Source organism: Sander lucioperca, chromosome 5 (assembly GCF_008315115.2).
Source record: "Sander lucioperca isolate FBNREF2018 chromosome 5, SLUC_FBN_1.2, whole genome shotgun sequence".
Classification (NCBI taxonomy): domain Eukaryota; kingdom Metazoa; phylum Chordata; class Actinopteri; order Perciformes; family Percidae; genus Sander; species Sander lucioperca.
Genome location: NC_050177.1, coordinates 32,791,456 through 32,811,455, shown reverse-complemented (window position 1 = coordinate 32,811,455; position 20,000 = coordinate 32,791,456). Strand labels below are relative to the sequence as shown.

The 20,000-nt window shown below is 43.4% G+C and overlaps 2 protein-coding genes across 2 annotated transcripts in view; one reads left to right on the top strand and one right to left on the bottom strand.

Moving 5' to 3' along the window:
* LOC116038066 (NACHT, LRR and PYD domains-containing protein 3-like) overlaps positions 1–20,000 on the top strand; it is a 1,733,742-nt gene that overhangs the window by 107,384 nt on the left and 1,606,358 nt on the right. The gene's annotated exons all lie outside the window — the stretch shown is intronic.
* Positions 3,793–19,186, bottom strand: LOC116053305 (delta-like protein C). Its single transcript, XM_031304350.2, has 10 exons — positions 18,838–19,186; positions 18,132–18,374; positions 17,788–17,848; positions 16,773–17,030; positions 15,207–15,398; positions 13,339–13,508; positions 12,900–13,116; positions 6,773–7,502; positions 6,417–6,507; positions 3,793–5,459 (listed from the first exon to the last, which is right to left on the bottom strand). Exons 1-10 carry the CDS (start codon positions 18,886–18,888, stop codon positions 5,454–5,456), a joined length of 2,019 nt encoding a protein of 672 aa, XP_031160210.2. The 5' UTR covers positions 18,889–19,186; the 3' UTR covers positions 3,793–5,453.

Below are 20,000 nucleotides of genomic sequence, written 5' to 3'. Positions count from 1 at the left end.
CATCCAGATGTTGGGTCTGGGAACTCCCCATTGGCCGGGCTCAATCCGAGGGGCGGGATCAACGGTTGTCTTTCAAATTCTCTCTGCACACAATAGGATAGCTCTACAACCAATCAGAGCAACGCTAGTTGATAGATTCAACTTTAAACTCCGAACACATCTTCCTTTAGTGCCGTTCTTTGTTCTTTTCTCAAAGAGAAGAAGACTCCTGTTTCTGAAATTTGGATTTTGAATACATGTTGTCCTCCATGTTTCCTTCTTCAAACTTGCCGGGAATCTACGATACCCATTAGCAGCATTAGCAGCAGCTGTGAGTTTATCATGCGACAGCAAAAACGCGAAAGGCGGAGCAGTATGTCCTGTATGTCTCTTACCGGCTAAATGTATTTCAAGATGGCGCATGGATATGGAGCGTTTACCCCAGTTCATGGTAGTGCAAATGTAAAAATTAAAGCCAAAACGAATACTTGAAAGTGATGGTGGTGGTGCATAGTTATGAAAAAGAACAAGTTTGTGAATGGGCAACACAGATTTTTATAATGAACAAGTATAAACGTTACACACTGGGGCTTTAACTCCAAGTCTTCCAGAGTCGCGGCCAAAGCCGATTCCAAAGACCGCTGTTCACCAGCAGCAGCCATAAGCCCCGCCCACCGACTATACACGATGTGATTGGCCTGACCAGAGTTTGGTTTTTCCAGCTCGTAAGCCAACGGAGAGTTGCTAGACGACCCTGGCTGCAAATTACATTTGCTGCCGCTAGGGTGGTCTAGATTTCTAGGCTAACATTGCATAGGAATTGTTGAAAAATGAACCAGAACCAACAACATGTTAAAGAAAAGATGTTTGCAACAAAAAGGTTAGGGTTAGGGGTTAGCCCTTACTGTACGTCCACACCGCCGCCGACTTGATCTTCTAAAGATACCGGAAGTCATTAATTTTCAATGGAAGCTGCTTCTCTCAGCTGCAATGAGCTGCAAATCTGTCGGCGTCGCGTTTTGAGCGTTTTGAGCGACCAGAGCGTCAATCAGAAAGTTGAAAGTAGGTCAGCTTTATGGTAATGAGCTATGACGCGGTTCAGCGGCAACCAATCAGAATATAGACGTCCTTCACGCTGGCTGATTCTAGAGAAACATACGATGTAAACTTTGGTTCCTACCAAAACATTAGTTCAGAGAAAAAGGAGGAGAAGCTCATCATGGCCGTTGCTGGGTTCCCTATCATTTATGATATTTGCGTATAGGGACCAGTTAACGTTACCTGCCGGTCACATGGTCTCTAAACAGTCCGCTCACGGTGAAGTCCTGCACGGATCAACAGCTGGCGGCTGCTCGCTCTGCCTGCACGCTGCTGCGGTTCAGCGGCTAACGAGCGAGCTAACTGCTAACAGACACCGCTGCGACCAACAACCAATACACATTCTGTCATTATATATGTCATTTATAAAAGGTTTCTAGTGTCAGTGTATTGGCCGTGCAGTGGCTGCTTGATCCTTTTCCATGATGAACATAGAAAGCTGCTACGTCAGAGCGGCCAAAGCCTCAAACAGCTTCCCCGGACTTTCTGACAAGCGTCCTTGACCGGGCGGCCAGAGCTTCTTTGCAGCTCAAGTCGGCGGCGGTGCGTACGTACAGTTAATCCCTAACCCTAAAGCCGATACGCGATTAGTTCTCCACGCATCGCTAGGTAGGGCGCAGAGCAAAACGCAACGCAGGTATTCATCATCAAGGGTGGCGAGGAAGCTATTTCCCGTTGCAAGGTAACAATGCTGTTGTCTCATTGGTTGCGCTTTTCGAAAGGTCAGCAGCAACTATACGTCAAAGTAGAAATAACGTGAACTTTGAGCGCAGCGCAAAGCGGCAAATCCGAGCGGTGTGCGACGCTAGGGGTAGCGCAGTTATTTTAAAACCCTCAAAGATTTGGGGCTTTTGGAGAAAAACATTCAGGGCAGGAGACCCAGAAGCTCCGCCCCTCGCTCTGCCCCCCTGCACGACACCAGGATGGATCTGACATTCATGGGTACTACGGCGGCGATTGAACCCCCAACCCTCGTCCGTGTTGGTGCCTTGCTCCACGGTTCAGCAGCAGGACTTCAGTAACAGGCTGGCTGCTAGCAGAGTGTGAACTTTGACTTTTACTCAGCTTACAGGGAGTCGGTTGGTTTCCATTTCCACCAGGTGTGTGTGTGTGTGTGTGAGTGTGAGTGTGTGTGTGTGTGTGTGTGTGTGTGTGTGTGTGGTTGTGTGTGTGTGTTTCAGGGACAAAGCCAGCCAGGTGAACAGCAGGTGAGCCAGAGTCTGAAGTTCTCATCCATAACCCCGGCAGTGTGAAGCCGTGTGTCTCTCTCTCTTGTTATTTTTTTTTAGGTTGGGCGCAGAGCAAAGTACAACGCAGGTATTAGTCATCAAGAGTGGCGAGGAAGCTATTTCCCATTGCCAGTTATCGACATGCTGTTGTCTCATTGGTTGCACTTTTCGAAAGGTCTGCGGCAACTACGTCAAAGTTGAAATAATGTGAACTTTGAGCGCAGCACAAAGTGGCAAATCCGAGCGATGCGTGACCATAGACAGCATATAAACTAGACCAACAGACCCCGTGTCTCTGGACGGAGACCAGTGAAGGATATTAGAAGCTCTTTTCCGGTGATGGCTGAGCGTTACTGAGCAGCCTCCAACTGAGAGAGACGACGTAGATGTGCCGTGAGCAACCTGTCTGAAAGTTGGAAGTCTTCTGGTAGCTGTGCCAAGAGAAATCTCAATCATTCCCAATCTAGCAGAGACGGAGAGCGTAGGTATATGTAAGGAGATAACATAGACACAGGCTAATTATTGATCACTAAAATGATAGTTAACATTAGTAATTAAACTTAAACAGCTAATGTAAGTCCAAACTGCCTGAGAGCTTCTCCTGTACTATACGGTAATTCCTCTACTATGCGACAGTAAGTCTCGTGGTTATGACACAATCGTTAGCCTATTTTTATAAAAACATCTTCTACGGAGCCGTAACGTGAGGTACAAGGTAATGGAGCCTTTTATACATTGTTGTGTTTCTTTAGAAATAAACAACGGACAAATAGAGTCTTTAAACTCTTCAGATGTAAAGTTATTCGCTGTCAAAGTGGCGTCAAAATGAATGGCAGTCAATGGGATGCTAACGGGGGGTGATGGCTTGGTAGCATCAAAATGGCGCCATAGGAGCTACGCGTTGTGAGGAGAAGCTTACCCCCTTGTGTGTGATGCCAGGGGTAGCGCAGCGCATAGTTGGATAGTTGGGCGCCACTGCCCCCCCACCCCCCCCGTAGGAAATCAATGGAACAGCCGGCGCAAAGTGGTTTTGCCGCTTATCACGTGTAGGCGGCTTAACCCAGCTGTTCTGATTGGAGACTTCTGACATGAAGTAACACTGAAATAACTGATCTCTCCAGAAATATAAATGAACTGCGCACAGGGTGTGATTTGCCCCTTTCTGGTCTATATATATATATATATATATATCCCTGCCTCTGCAGAATTATTTTTAATTCGGCCCATGCTACACCCTTCCACCAAGTTTAATGAAAATCAGGCCAGTAGTTTTTCTGTAATCCTGAAACATGAAAAACATGACCCTCTTGGCGGAGGTGATAATGGATTTCCTCGTGTCCTGATATAGAAAATAAAAGTGCAGTGTTACACTTCCCCTCATTCATTCATTACTTTCTTATATCAGGATATTTCATTGTTTATATGTGGTGTGTTCAAAGATACTTGGTGCTACGAGAGACACTCAACATGAAGGACGAAAGTGAAGAAATGTTATTTTTGTAATTTATTTATGAAAAAATATATTTCTTGATTCTGACCGAGACATTAGGCACAATAACATAGACATATATACAATTCTCTTTCATAAATACACAATTACGTACAAAAAGGCAAAAATTAAATAGGGGAAACTATCTTCTGGAGGATATGTACACATTGCATCGTTTTCTTAAATTAATGAAGATAGTACAAAGACAAGACTACACAGAAACAACATAGATTTTTGGTATCAAATGGATTAGTTTTTTTAAAAAAGAAGTCTCTCTTTGGAGTCCTACACTTGTAAAAGTTTCTTATTTTCTAATTTAAAAACCCACAGCTGTGACTTTATTAGACTGAACGCTTCAGGTTGAGTCTTGGGAATGTTGCAGACATAGAAATTATTTAATTCTATGTTTGCAGAACGACAGCCGGTGTCTTAATGAGCTCCCGTTTATTTGCTGCGACAGCAGTGGTTGATGAAGGCAGGAAGAACGAGAAAAAGGCAGCTAGTTTAGATTTTGATTCATAGAAAAGACTTGGGAAACTGCAACTTGGAAAACTTGGAAAGCAAGTACAATCCAAGGAAGACAAACGGAACAAAAATTGATTTGATTTGTAAGATGAATCCAACTCGGCTGGACATTTTAATCCAGCCAGTTGACACACTTTCGCTTGTCTTTTATATCCTCAAATTGTCAAAAGGTAGATTATTTGTTCATGAGGTTAAAAGTGCAGGAAACAGCTGGATGTTGATAGAGGTACTAACTCTCCCTGATTCACCTGAAGCATCATTAGCCTGCTCTGGGAGGAGTACGTATGATAGGTTTAAAAATACATCACCAGTAGAAAAAAAGGCTCCAGTGGATTTTGAATGGACTCGTAAAGACAGGATTTGAATATGCGATACAAATAAAAAAAAAAAACTTCCACTCATTCGTCCTCAAATCCCAAGTCTTGGATTTAAGTCCCGTTGCAGTTTTTCTGAAGAAGAGGCACTTTACAGTTCATAGGACTGGATGTGATTGTAATTCTTTTTCCAACAGGCCACAATGTGACGCTTCAACAGTCTCAGACTCACAAACTGTCTAGTTTGGCTTTTAGACAGTAAAAAGTTCAGGTTGTTTGACCTAAAATAAAATGTTCCGTCTCCCGTTCCTGTGAGCAGGTCCTCTGACCATTTTGATTGACATCATGTTGTGAGATTGTACAGGAAACGGTAGCCACGGTGATTAGGGAGCATAGCTAAGGCACCGGTCTTTCCGGATTGGTGGATAGATCCAAATTTGTTACGTCCTCTTGTTTCACATATTGTTCCAAAGAAAAAAATTCAGATATACAGACAGAAGTATTATATTAAGATTTTAAAGTATATATAAAAACAAAGATAAATAGTGCAAATGATGCCGGACATTCACTCTTTTCCTCTTCACTCTCCTCCGCTGTTCTCTCTTTCTTTTCAGAATCATTGTCATCCGAACATTGTCAATATCGAAGCAGAAAAGAAGTTAAAAAAAAAAAGTCCTTTCTTTTTGTTTCTTTCAGTTGAGCAGCAGTAATAAATATTAAATATAAAATAATGTGTGCGGAATAGATCCTCTGGACAGAAAACATGTTCAGGCCTTCAGCGAAAAACTTCCTCCGCTGGTAGTCTGAAGAAACCGGACGTTATACCTGGGAACGAGACAGAGAAACAGCGGTTAATCATCGGCGTATGGGATGACTTTTTCTGGGTCAAAAACGTTTAATAAACAGAATGATGAATTTGGAATAAGACATTTATTTTTTTTACAAAGTTACATGTCACAGTAGCTAATACTCTAACACAGTTGTTTTTAAATACTGTAACTAAATTACTGTTTCTAAAGCTCGATAGTTTGTTATTTTTGAGTGATTTTATGGAATTGGGCGGAAAGCTGTTAAACTAATCTGGCAACACTGCTAGTTAGTTCACGTTTGCATATGTTTGGGCATTCGTGATGATGGCAAACAGGAGAGCATGCTATGTAGAAATAAACTTTTTTGTTGTTGTGCTTGCTATATTTCATACTTAGCTATACGCTATAACAAAGGGAAATGTTCCCCTATGTTTACAACAGCAGTTAGGTCATTATATGGTGCTGAAACAACTTTAATTCATCCACATCAATTCAGAATATTCCCAGCTTGTTTTACACTTATTTTTGGAATTCTGTAAATACTTTTTCTTACTCATGGGACTGAGTTTTCAATTAGCATTTAGACAAACATTTTATGTTGAGAAACAACCATCTATGTTCTCTCAGTTTCAGTTTGAGATATGCATTCCTGATTTGTGAACTATTATCACCGGTGTAATAACTGTGAGCTTAATAATTAACTTTGTCAGCTGCACAACAAACGGATTTGGTACAGCTGTTTTTAGTGCACCCTGTATTGGAAAGCTGTAATCAACTATTTTGACTATTTTTGTTCTACAATGGTCTACACTTTTATAAATTTAATTAAAAATTTAACTTTGGATAAACGGCTTCATTCAGTCATATGAAAAAACCAGAGGTGCGATTAGACTCCTAAGAACCAAAAGTAAAAAATGCATTATAACTAAAGGCACTGTTGTGTGCGTGGTTGTGTTGGTAGACGTTTCCTTACCTCAGTAGCAAACACACACTGCTCCATCTGATACAGACTGTCCTTTGCAAAGCTGAGCGGAGGGATGATTATGGACGAGTCACACTTCTTACTGTTAAAGAGAGAAAGAGAGAGAAAGGGTTGGTACCGTGCCAAACAATGATTTTCGACAGAAATACTTTGTGAAGGTGTGCAAACACTGATCAAAAAACAAACGACAAACATGCATGAACTTGGCTTTCACAGAAGAGACATGCTTTCAAAGAAGGGAAAAAGAAAAATTTGTTAAACATTAAAGTACACACACACACACACACACACACACACACACACACACACACACACAGAAAACCATCAAACCATCATCAGATCCTTACAGGTCAAACTTGTTCTTGGCCAGCCGCTGCTCGTCTTTCGCCAGGTTACAGTCTGCCATCTTGTTTTTAAAAATGGCCATGTTGTCTCCGCCGTTCTCCACCAGCGCTGCATCCTTGTTGGACACTTTGAGTTGTCCTCCCATGATGAGGAAGGCCTCCTTCTCTCGCAGGCCGCCCAGTGGAGCTCCGGGTAAGCTCCTGCTATAGGGTCCGCCCCCACCGATCACTGCATTGCGGTTGTTAACCGTCTCCAGATCGTTCTTCACCGACATGGTAATGGCCCTTAGCTGCCTGCCCCGTCGGAGCTGACGCAGAATGTGGATGGCAGCGAAGACCAGCAGAGTCAGCGTCACCAGGCCAAGGACAATAGCTGCAATCATGCTGTAGTCACTCGGGGACGCTGTTGGAGGGCCCCTGGTAGCACTGTACTCGCAGCGTGCGCCCATGAAGCCCAGCGGACACTGGCACACGGGGCCGGTGAAGTGGGTGTAACACGTGCCGCCGTTGTCGCAGGGGAAATGGTCGCAAGGGCTGGTGCGCACAGAGCAGTCCTTGCCGCTGAAGCCGAGCGTGCACGTGCAGGTGAAGTCATTGATGCCGTCGACACAGGTGCCGGCATTGCGGCAGGGGTTGCCAGCGCAGTCGTCAATGTTGGTCTCGCAGCGAGAGCCGGTAAAGCCAGCACGACAGCGGCACATGAAGTGTTTACCGAGGTCCAAACACTGACCGCCTGCAGAGAGAAAGACAGAGAAACATTTTGGTTAATAACACAAAACTAGAGGAATGGATGAGAGGGACAGATGTTGAGCCAAACGTCCAATCACATGACACAAATGGAGCATTTCAACTGCATGGTACGGCCCGACTTGACCCAATTCGCTTTTTTTAGGTTTTACATAAGCAACATTTTGAATGGTGGAGTTAGAAAACAGCAGACTACTGTTGGGTCAGAGAAAACCGCCCCTAGTACAGCACAGGACATCCTGCACAAACTGCCATTTTTTAATACTCGAGCTAACGTCAATAGAGACCAAGATTTGATTCACTCGACCCAAAAAAAATGCTTTTTAAAAAACACACATTTTTTTTAACTTAATACTAACGGAGGTAAGAGTTTAGCAAATGGATGTTGTATAAAAAATACTATAACTAGTTACTTTTCTTTAGGATATACACATGATTGTTGATTGCAAAAGCATGAAATAACTCACAAACTTTAAAACGTATTACTCCTCTACACTTTCCAAAGACAAGAAGGGTTCATAACAAAAGACTATCTGGACAGAAGCGAGGGCGGTGAGAGACGAGAGGGGGTTAAAGAGGGAATGAACATGTTTATTAGAACATTTCCTCACAACAGATGATGCTCATAAGGAGAGAAATGTGTAAGTGATTAGAAACATCCTGAGGATATGTTTTCCACCGTCAGTGGAGTTTACCATAAAACACTCAAGAGAATTGCGAATTAGGAGGAATTAGATATTCAGTCTAACCAAAAACTAAATTGACTAAACTCTTTATTTAATGTTCTGTCTATTTTGTTAAGATAATGTGTAACTATTCTGTGTAACGTTTACTTAAAAAAGGAAAGGACAGATAAGTTGAGAGCACCTGAGGACACTCTTCCTGCAGAGAGTGAACTTTAGGCAATGTTTAAACGGGACCCTGAGGTTCAAACTGCATGCTCAACACTTTAAAAACAAACTCTTGAATCAGGACCATATTTGGTTGTTCTGTGCAGCTGATGTGTTGCAACACTGCAAACAGAGCGGCGGTACCACCAACCACTTAGCTGTATTTTTTTTTCTCCCTCTCACGCTCACTGAGAGGCAGGAATGATTGCAGATAAGCAGGCGGCAGTTTCTACACGCTAATGAGGACCTGAGGGAAGACTAAAGGCTGAGCTGGGACCCTCACACACGATAACTGTATGTAAAATGTAATATTCAGTGATAAAGTCTGATTTTGCGATGCCAGTTCGGTCAGTGGAGCCGTGCTGATCCCGATTATCTGTCTCCTCTCGTCCGTCTGACATGAGAACAGGTGACGTAACAAAGTCTGAGAATCTATCTGCATCCTTCTTTCTTTACTAAATCTCTATTTGTGTTTTGACATCCTGTGAGTTCAAAATATCTAATAATAATATCTGTTCTGAGGAACACAATTTCCCAAATTATTGTCATCAAAAAGTTGTAAAAGCATCCCCATTCCTAAAGGTTTTCTACCAGTGATTTTTGAAAATCCTGTTAACGACAACTCCTTTAATGTATACTGTTATTTTCCAAACCGGTTTCTCTTTCTTCCAGGCAACATTTGAATGCAAGATGATTTCACAATGCTGTGAAATCAACTTGCAGAGACTTGAAACAGGTTGATACCTAATCCCTCACTTAAAACATCATGCTGGATTTTATTTCAAAACTACATAATCCTTCTGAAATCCGATCCATGTAGTTGTCAGGTACGTAAACCCACAACAACAAGCCGTCATGTGAGATTTTAAAAGGATATTGTGAGCTGGTCACTTGCATTCTACACAGATGAACTGTCACTCTGAAAACAATACAACTCAGCACAGTGTTGACTATGATGGATTGTCGCTCTGCAGTACATTTCAAGTCTTTGCCAAGTGATTAAAAAAAACAAAAGTGAAAGTAATGGCTTCCTGGAAGCGGCTGGTACGCTTTAGAAAATGTTCAGCAGTGATGTAAAGAGAATGCTTTTTGTAATACATAAGTTAGACGTGCCAAAACGCCAGTCCAAAGAAGTTACACATACATTTTGTGTGCCACAGCAAGGTGCAATGGGTTAAGTGATCTTGTAAAACTCTGTTAGCACATGAGAGGAGCAGACATTTCTAGAGAGAAATGAGCCATCTATCAGCTCGGCGCTGACAGCTTTATCAGGCTGTGATCTGCCCCCAGCACTGGATTCCTGCCCAAGACAAGTGAAACCAGGTAAAGAAAGACAGACTGAGAGGTCTGAGAGTCTCCATGGCTGCTGCTAGTTGTTTACGATGGCAACAATGAGGACAAACACGTTTGTGTTGTCAGACAGAAGACAAGACATGTTCAGAGGCTCCTACGTGACAATCCGGGAGTTTATTTGCCCTTTGGCACACCAACACAAACAGATATCTGATGCGAGACTTTAAACCCAATGATCTCTGCATATATTCACTGGTGGACTTATGAAACGTGTCAAAGTCATTTTAATAAATGCTGATCATTCTACGTCAGCTGAAACATAAACCCAGACTGAGTTCAGTTACTTGTATCTTTTCATTTCTTTTTATCCAATCTGGCAACGCAGAAACATTAAATAGTCCAACAACAGAACTTCCTCTTGCACCTAATGACTTAATAATATCCAAGTATGCTCACTGTAAATGTTTGTGTTGGCTTACAGGATGCTCCAAAACGTGCTTACAAATGAATGCATTTCTGTTTGAAATGATTCTATTTTTAATTTTTGTATATTTTTGATGTGTGAAAAATGTTTGCAGATGAGTTGCACACTGCAAAGTTACTACTCAGGGACTCCTCAGGGAATAGGACTGTAACGGTTTGTGCATTTGTGCTGTCACGGTAGGGGGGCCCGGTTCGGTGAATGCAGAATACACAGTACACATTCAACCTGCTAACGCACATTCAACAGCATCACCCAATTGCGATGCCGATTTTGGGCAACAACAGATTTTACTTTAAAAACTGTGGAGTTTGAGTCCATCAATCATTGGTGGAGGTCACACTGTTATGGAGATAACACACTCTGAGTTTCACACTGACACAAAGGTCATTGACTTTAATGTGGCTCAGCTCCAAAGTATTAGTCCTTGTTATTGTGTTAGAGTGGCCTTTAAACCAAGGTAATTACTATGCTTTTATATTTGTGCTTGCAGATAGATCAGCCTGTGGTAACTGCGGCGTTCCACAGGGCTCAACTCTTGGGCCACTTCTCTTTTATAATGTCAAAATTGCAAAACCCAAAAGGTAACGCTTTCAATCACTGAGTTTGAGCCAATAGAAATAAATAGTCTGGGGTACACTAAGAACTTAGCGTAGCTTATAACCTCTCCTCATGGTTGCAGGCAAGTTCAGTGACCAAACACCTAGAGAGGTTTTACAACCGTGCAATAAAAATATTGGACAAAAGGGCTCAATGGTGTTTTTTGCCTCCAATGTCGCCTTCCAGGCAGCTAACTCTAACCTTAACCGACAAAAGACCGACAAAAGGACAACCTCATCATCATCATCATCAACACCATCACCATCATCATCAGATCATTACACCAGCTTGTTCTTGTAAATAGTTTGATATGAATTGACACTGGATGAACTGCGGTATGTGTACAAATGATTAACTGGTATGACTGTGTACTGACTGATAATTCACCCTTCATGATATACAGGCGTTTCCCGGTTGAATGAAAACAGCCAAGTTTGTACATCCATGGCGGTGTACACTGATCTGAACAAAGGTCTGAATGTCTCTAAAACAACATGCAGCAGGTGGATCCAGTCAGTGAAACGTAAGATCTAAAAGCAGATTAACTACCAGAGAAAAAGCTGTGCAGGTTTCAAACACTTTGACAAGTTTGTGAACTAAGTGCAAGTACTTTTCCTTTGCTTCGACTGAGTAACATTACCGTTGATTAACCTGCATAACCAGACTGTCAGTTCTAGTTCAACCAAAGTGGATTAATGATTAGATAACCCACAGCTCAGAGTAATCAACACCAGCAGTAGTAGCAGGGCACTTGACCGACTTGGCAAGTTGTTAAGCAATGACCTAATTCACCTACAGCTACTCTATAAGTTTAAACAGCTTTTACAAATGCGTTTGTTGGTGAATGCATAAGACCTTATAATTATACAAACAACAGAAGCTTTATACCAAAAAGTCGTGTTTCCATTTGATCAGATTTTAAGTAGCTTCTAAAAAGTAGAGATGATGCCAGATTGGACAATAATTTACCTTAATATCTTGCTACTGTACCCTAAGTACAGCTGCAGAGATGGGGTGTACTAGTACTACTACTCGATGCACTCTCCGAACATTCAGTAGTTCAGAGAGAAACAAAAACAAGCTTACAGATAAAATAAAACACTATTCTTGCTCAGGTCTGCGTCCCTGATATAGTTTACACAACGCCACGAAAACAGTTTGTTCTTCGGTAACTGCACGGCTTCGATCGGTGGCATTATGTGACGTTATGGCTTAACTGGTTTGCCTTTATAACGTATTCTTATTCTGCATCGCTCATGGATTGAATATTGACTATGGAGTGACTATGGAGCTTCTTTTAGCCGATTTCAAGGTGAAACTCGGAACAAAAACTGCTCTGGTCATGGTGACCTCGAGGTTAAAAGAGAGCAACCTTCGTAACATTGAAAACTCTCACTTTGGGCTCAACATCCTTCCCTAACCAAACCAATAATCTCACTTTGTGGTACATACGTCTGCTATTTGTAGCTACAGATACAGAAAAATGTGATAACAATGATCTAATTCTCTTGTCTTTGGACAGAACTTCCTGAAAACAACAGTGGGCCACAAAGCTAACAAAGGCAAAACGCCAAGATTCTTGAGATGCATCGATATCTGGAGCTGCTTCACTGGGAACGGAGAAGGAACTGATTACAGGAAGAGGTTGAATGCCGGCCGCCTGCAAGTCTGAACTTCTAGAAAGCTATCAACCGTCTGTACCGATCTATTTTTAAGCTGGCAGGTACTCACAGGTCCCGAAAAAGATCTGGGTATGCTTCATGTTTTTAATTTGTCAAAATGTTGCAGCTTTAGATTAATTCAGTAAGCACGGGATCAGTTTCACCAACCAGAGGCAGAAAGGTTGATTCTGGCCTCACTTGCACGCACTTTTGTATTAGGTTAACTCAAAAGTGATTTAAAAAAGTCACAAACTTTGAGTTTTCATCGCAACCAACACACTGAGTTTATGATGAACAGCTGCCCATATTTCATTTTGTAAGACTCTCTGAATCCAGCGATCCTGGCAGCAGGGGTTAAACTGTTGAATCCATCTACAAAGGCTGCAAAATAAGTCTATAATATGTAGAGTCATTTGCAGGGTGGTTATTTGCGTGACATGGCTACAGGTGGTTCGTACCGTTAGCGCAGGGGTTGCTGCTGCATTTGTCGATCCTCTTCTCGCAGTTGGAGCCCGTGTACCCTGCAGGGCAGCGGCAGGTGTACCCGCCAGCGGCGTTCTCGACGCAGGTTCCTCCGTTAAAACACGGCCCGTCGGCGCACGTCATGGCGCTGATCTCGCAGTTCTTCCCGTAGAAACCCTGAGGGCACTCGCACGAATAATCGTTCTCTAAATCCTGGAGGAAAAGACAGCAGTAGAGAACAAAGGTGAGGAGGGGGTGAACATTTCTCTCTTGTACTGTGCTTTTAATTAGCTTCCTAATGTTGAAGTTGCACTGGATTTTGGAATAAAAATGAAGCTAATAAATTTGCTAAATGACAAAAACTTGATGAATGCCAATGCCATATTTAGGCAACCTTCTTGGGCCAGCTCCGTCAGATCTGTTTGGCTGACTTACTTTGCAGCTGCCGCCGTTCTTGCAAGGGTTGCTGTCACACTCGTTGGTCTCGGTCTCGCAGTTTTTGCCGGTGAACCCGGGACGGCAGACGCAGGTGTAGCTGCCCTGGCCGGTGTTGGTGCACGAAGCATCGTTCTGGCACGGCTTGTGGTTGGTGCAGTAGTTCAGGTCTGGAGTTTGGAAACAGGAGGAGAGTCAGTAACAGCGAGGTTAGGTTACGGTTTCATTAAGATTTTAATCTAACTAATAAAAGTCTGTCCGTCTGTCCTTCCGATTTTCTCGACAACCGTTCGTCCGATCGACTTCACACCTGCCGGCTGTTTTGCACAGAACCCGAGGAACTGCAGTGTCGAGTGCGAGCTTTTGAGATCTACGGGACGTATTTATTAGCAGTGCATTGTGTACGCACTCTGTTACACCGACAAACGGCCTTCTGGTTACAGCAGATGAAGAAAGAAAAACCTCCAAAAACCGGAGATGTTACATCGTAGCAAACTCAAACCATTCACGCGTCAGCGATGTAACTTTCGGAAAGGAACGCCCCAATTAGTTAGCTGTTAGTGAATGACGCAGACGCAACTTTAACATGGCGGGTTCTTGAGAAAGCTGCAAACAACAATACCGGAGGCCAAGCATTCGACCCCGTTCCAAAAAACAGGTAAGTTTTAAACAGGAATGGTATTAATTCCTATGAAGTTATGCAGACAAATGAAGTTCAGGAAGATAAAAATGAACTTTAGGGAGACTGCAGATGTAAAAATGCAAGTCTTTTGTTTATAGATTCAGTTGATGTCATTGGATGATGGTACATTAAAGTCATTTTCTTGCAAAACGTTGTCTTGTCCTCTACAGAACGATGAACAAAGAGGTTGGGTTGTCTGACACCCTTTTACCATAACCTTTGTAACAATATTCTGACTATATGATGAGAAAACTAGAATATATAGGCTACTATAATAGTGTCCACAGTGTTTGGTGTCAAGATATGAAGACAAGATATTTGCAAAGAGAGCTGCAGGTTTTGTAAAACACGAATGAAATATAATATCAAGAGTTTAAGTGAAAGTTTTTCGTCTAAGATTAGTTTTTGTGGGTTGAGCACTCTGTCAAAACCTTAATTTGCCTCACAGAGAGTCAAATAAGAAGGTAAGTTAGTGTCAAACTGGCAAATAAAAAGCTGCTAAGTAGCAGACAGGCGATGTGATGTTTGTGCTGAACCTCGAATGCACAGAAAACTACCCACTCAAGTCTCTTTATATATTTCTTTTTATTCTGCAAACAATCTTGAACAGCACAGGTACAGTGGCACACTGTACCATTTACAAGATGTTCCTCTACCGGACGTTTCCTATCTCTTCGCTCACTACTGCAAGATTACGTTTACTTTGTTGATTCTGCAGTTACAGTCCTTCATTTGTGTGAAATATAACTGCCCTTAATCAATTAATACTAGGGTTGGGTATCGTTTGATCGATTCCGATTCCTAAACCGATTAGATGTGGTAGCCATAATATGCTTTTACGTCCGTTTCGTTGAGCCCAGAGGGAAAATATGGCATTTTAAAAGTAGCCTACATTTACGGTAGCTAGCTAACAGTAGACTACAGAGAAAGTGGGATATTTTTACGTCCGTTTCGGAGCGACAGAGGGAAAATATTTCAGTCAGACACATTAAGTAGAACCGAAATGAGGAACCAAAATTTGCGTTTTAATCCGGTACGATTCCTACCGGTTGCGTAGGAACCGGTTCCGTAGTGGAACCGGGTTTCGGTACCCAACCCTAATTAATACAGTAATGAAACGTCCTGACAAAAGCATGCGTGTGTTCTTTTTTTTAGGGTTGAGCCGGGACAGGAACCGGCAACACACCTTGGTTACAGAACAGGCCACCCCATCCCTCCCGGCAGTTGCACTGCCAGGGCTGCTGGCACGTCCCGTGGACGCAGTTGGGGTGTCGGGCGCACTCGTCGCAGCGCTCGCCCTGCCAGCCCTGTCGGCACACACACTCGCCGGGAGCCTCGCAGAAGCCGTGCTCCTCGCTGCACCCCGGGGCACAGATGGCTGATGGGGGAGGAAGAGAAGAGAAAGGGAGGGAGAGAGGATAAGAGAGGGAAAGGGAGAAAAGGGGGAGGAAGAAGAGGGAGAGAATATTACTACGAGTGCATGCGCGTGTGTCTCATGTTCTTCGTTTGACTCACAAAACACAACCAACCCCCCCCCCCTTCCTGCCTCACTCACACACACACACACACACACACACACACACACACACACACACCCCTACAAGTGCCTGTTAAGTACTGAACGAAGCAGCTGGCCCGCATAACAAAAGCAACACATGCCGTCTCTTTTCACGCAAGGCAGCGCACATTAAGCTCCAGCGCGTGTCCCTGTTAAAACGGGCGGCCCGGGGGCCGACTGTTGAGCTAAAAACAAAAGGAGCAGACTGCAGGGCCAAGACACACACACACACACACACACACACACACACACACACACACACTGGAAACAACAGAAGCTCTAAGATCTTTTTTTGCTGTTGTCCTCCACAGCCACCAGGGCCAGCGACGGCGTTGACAACTGCTTGACTTAACAATTTCAGGAGAAAAAAATGAAGCGCCAAGGGTCCTATTCTTTAGGATACTCCTCCCCCAACTCCTCCTCCCTAATCTGAAGAAACGTTAGAATAAAAAAAAAACGGAGGGAGTGGAGAGGAGGAGGGGGAACACTAGTGGTAAAGAAAAAATAAATCTAAATATAACATTTTAAAGCAGATTTTGGTGCTACGCTGTCACAACTTTTTTTTTAATTTAGAAGCTCTTCTCAAAAGTGTATACAACGTCCCACTAAATGGCATCACAGATTGGAAATATAAACACCACAAAACATGGTTAAGTCTCTACAAACTCCACGCTGAGCTCTACAAAACCAACTGCATGCAGACAAAATACTTTACAGTCGTACATTAAGTGATGACTCCTTAAAGGACCCTTCTGTTTACTTGAATAGTTCATTCTTCTTATGTTATGCTAGAGTGTTTAAGAAATGAGATTCCAGATGTGGAAAAAGCACCGAAATCCCAGCTAATCAAGGTGAAACTACTGTGGGGGATCGACGTCCTTGGGTCAAATTGATCAGAACATTTTGGGTTTCTTTCAACCAAATTAACCCAAAAATAACAGAGATGATTCCATAAAGCGCTCTTCGCAAGTACAAGGAAGGAGCAGTTCAGTACTTTGAGCGTTTTTACTCCATTTCATAGCATTATTCGGACTAAACTTTGGCTGTCGTTCCTCTGATCTTAACTTTTAAATAAAATAATTTCTGCTTTTTTTTTTTAAACACAGAAAGTGGTGTACGTACTGGTGGTAGTGAATGAAAGCGCTGCAAAACGTGGAAAAATTCAAGAGAGAGTGTGAAAGTGTGAACACTTACGGTCCGAGCAGTACTCTCCCGCCCAGCCGTCCAGGCAGCGGCGTTTGCCCTCCTCGTCGCAGGCGTAGTGGCCGAAGGTGTCGTTGCGCGGGCGGCAGAAGGCGGAGCAGTCGGCGCCGTAGTAGTGCTCGTTGCACACCACGTGGTAGGAGTAGCGCAGCTCGCTCTGGTCGCCAAAGTGCACGTCCTGGGACCATTCCTCGCCGACCGCCAGCCTGCGGCGCATCGCCAGACGGCTGATCAGGTTGTTCTGGTTGTCTGCATGAACAGAGGGAGATAATTTTATTGTATGTGTGTTTCGGACAGCTTTGGTAACATCCTGAAAACGTGTCGTGTTTGTATGTGTCTGTAATAGGGCTGCACGATATTGCGATTGCAATATGATTCACGATATTGGACGGAATGATCGTTTTCTCATTTTCATTGAAAAATATTAAAAGAATTTAAAAAATGCAATTGACCATAGTGTTGATTTTTGTCAATCTGTACCAAATTAGTCTGTAGGAGAGGATGTGTAGGCCGGGACGTCTCTGCAGCACCACAACACATATTCTGCCTTTAACAAATGTTGCACCCCTCTGCGATTTGGACATTGCACTATAGTCCATATTGTGATTTCGATAAAAAAAATTGCGATTACTTGTGCAGCCCTAGTCTGTAATGAGTTCTCAGTGACGTGAGATCTTGTGTGACATCTATATGGTAGGCTACTTTAATCCACACACACACACACACACACACACACACACATTAACCCTCTCTTTTCTAGACTGGGAGTGTATTCAGTGCAGCGCCGCTGTCGCCGCCTGGCGGTGAAACAGCAGCACTGCAGCCGAAATTTACCTCTAGACTTTTTTTTTAATATATTTTTATATTGAAGAACTCACAAACATAAGTACATACAATGTCTCGTAGAGGATGCACAGTCTATCAAATACACACAAAAGAAAATAATATTCAACTTTGAAGAAAACAAGGAAATATTTAGATAAATTTAAAAAACAAAAAGACTTACCTGTAGACTCGAGCCCGGAGGACTCCGCGTTCCAGGCTTCAACGATCAGAGAGAAAGTCTCCTGAAATGGGTTAGACAGGACGCATTAATAACCAGGGAATCAATGTTTTCACGTGCATATGTTGAATCTTGTAGTTTTTAATGGATCAGCGTCCCTCTTCTAACTTAATCTCACGTCTAGGAAGTGAAATAAATCCACAAGGTGGAAGAGTCGATCAGCGTCTGGACGCAAACTGTCGGTTTGTAAATTGAAAAATGTGAAAACAGCGTCAGGAGGACTGAGAAGTCTTTCAAAAAGTCCCTACTTTTTGGGAAGAGAAAAACTTGTGATTTTCGTCACTTACCGGCCATTTGAACTGAACGGGCACCCTGACGGGCGCGCTCCCGGAGATGGAGCTGGAGTCGGCGCCGAAGACCTCTGTGAGCGCTGTGCCGTACGTGCAAGGCGGCTCCGGGTTGATAACCTCCTGTGCGTGCTTGAGGCACACGCGGAAGAAGACCTGGCAGTCCCGGGACGGGGAGCTGCAGACGCCGCGCGAGCTGGTGAAGGAGTTGATCTTCAACTCGAAGACCCCTTTGGAAAGGGCCTAAAGTGGTGGAGGGGGGGGGGGGGAGAGAGAGAGAAGGGGGTGTGGAGGGGGAGAAGGGTCAAACACTGAGAGGGAATAGTTGCAACTATGCGAGGAAATAACCTTTAAATATAAAAAAAAGATAAGAAAGTGCGCACACAGTTCCTCCACTGCTGCAAAAGCTGGAAAACTCATTTTATTTCTGCACACATCGGTGCTATGTGTGACTTCAGACTCTCTAAACTGCATCATTTACCGACCTAGATATCCATACATGTGTGGAATTCAAATGTGTGGAATACAAGTCCCGCAGAAATGAAGTTAAACTGTGAAAAGAGCTGTTGCACGCTGCGCGTAAAAAAAGCGCACGTCTCCAAACACAAAAACCTTTCCCCCTGCGTCTCCCCGGAGTTAAAAAAGAAAAGAAAATCAAACCAAAGAATGTTAAATTCCTGCGAGTGTTGCTGTCAGTGCTACTCACCGTCTGCGCGGATACAAGCAGCAGGAGACACGGTAGAAACAAACGCGCCATGGCGTGTCGGCACGGGGCGTCCAGGGCACAGAGCTCTGGAGCTCCACAAGGTGGGATGAAAACAGAGAAGTGCGTAAAATCCAAACGGAAAACCCGATTCCCCCAACAAGGAAAACAGAGCGCGTCAGATGAAGAAATAGGCTCAAAGACACAAAAATGCTCCGTGAAGAAATACAACAACAGCACACAAAAAAACAAGTCAGAGGAGCAGTCAGTGTTTGTGTGTCCGCGGGCTGGATGGAGAGAGAGAGAGAGAGGGAGGGTAAAAGAAGAGTAAAATCCGCTCGGTTGCTGAACTCTGGACTGTGGCAGCTGCACCTCGGTTTTATACCGATATACAGGAGGGGGAGGAGGGTGTGTGTGTGTGTGTGTGTGTGTGTGTGTGTGTGTGTGGGAGGGGTGGGGGGGAGGGAGGGACGGCGCTGCAAAAAATATCCACCTGAAGAACAAGTCCTCCCACTCTGCGTCAATCACTCCCGACAGGGAAACGCAGCAGCCTGCGGGCTGAAAGAACAAGTGAGATTTGAAAAGTTCGCGTAAAAATCAGGTGCAGCAGATTCCCATCACTGCTGACTGTTTGCCAGGACTTTATTCTTTTTATTTTTTTTATTGCTGTTACCTTTCCTGGCATAGCCGTCTGTTCGTGACAGGTGTCGTGCCGAAAAACAAAAGGGATTGCGCCCTGGATCATAACAAAATCATGACAGAAAAGCGATTTTAGTTTCCACTTTGCGTCAAAATGACTTGATTTGATTCACGAGGGTTATGTCTGACAGAGTAGGCTAACAGCCCACACGGGTGCTATAAAAAAAAAAAAGGGGGGCAAAACTAACCCATGACATGCACTTTTGCAGTTGCCAAAAAGTGATTATAGCTCCTATACCTTGTGTTTGAAAGGCTGTTTCTGCCTCACAATGACTTGATTTATTAATAAGGGTTATATCTGACAATTATAGCCCGTTGTTTACGCGTTGAAATACATTTAAATGGCCGAAGCATCCAGTTAACAGGCAGTTTTCGGGCTTATTTTACGCGATGTTACTGTTGCACTTGCACGTACAAGTTCTGCAACATTAGGTCAAATGATTTTTTTTTTTTTTTTTTTCTGCACC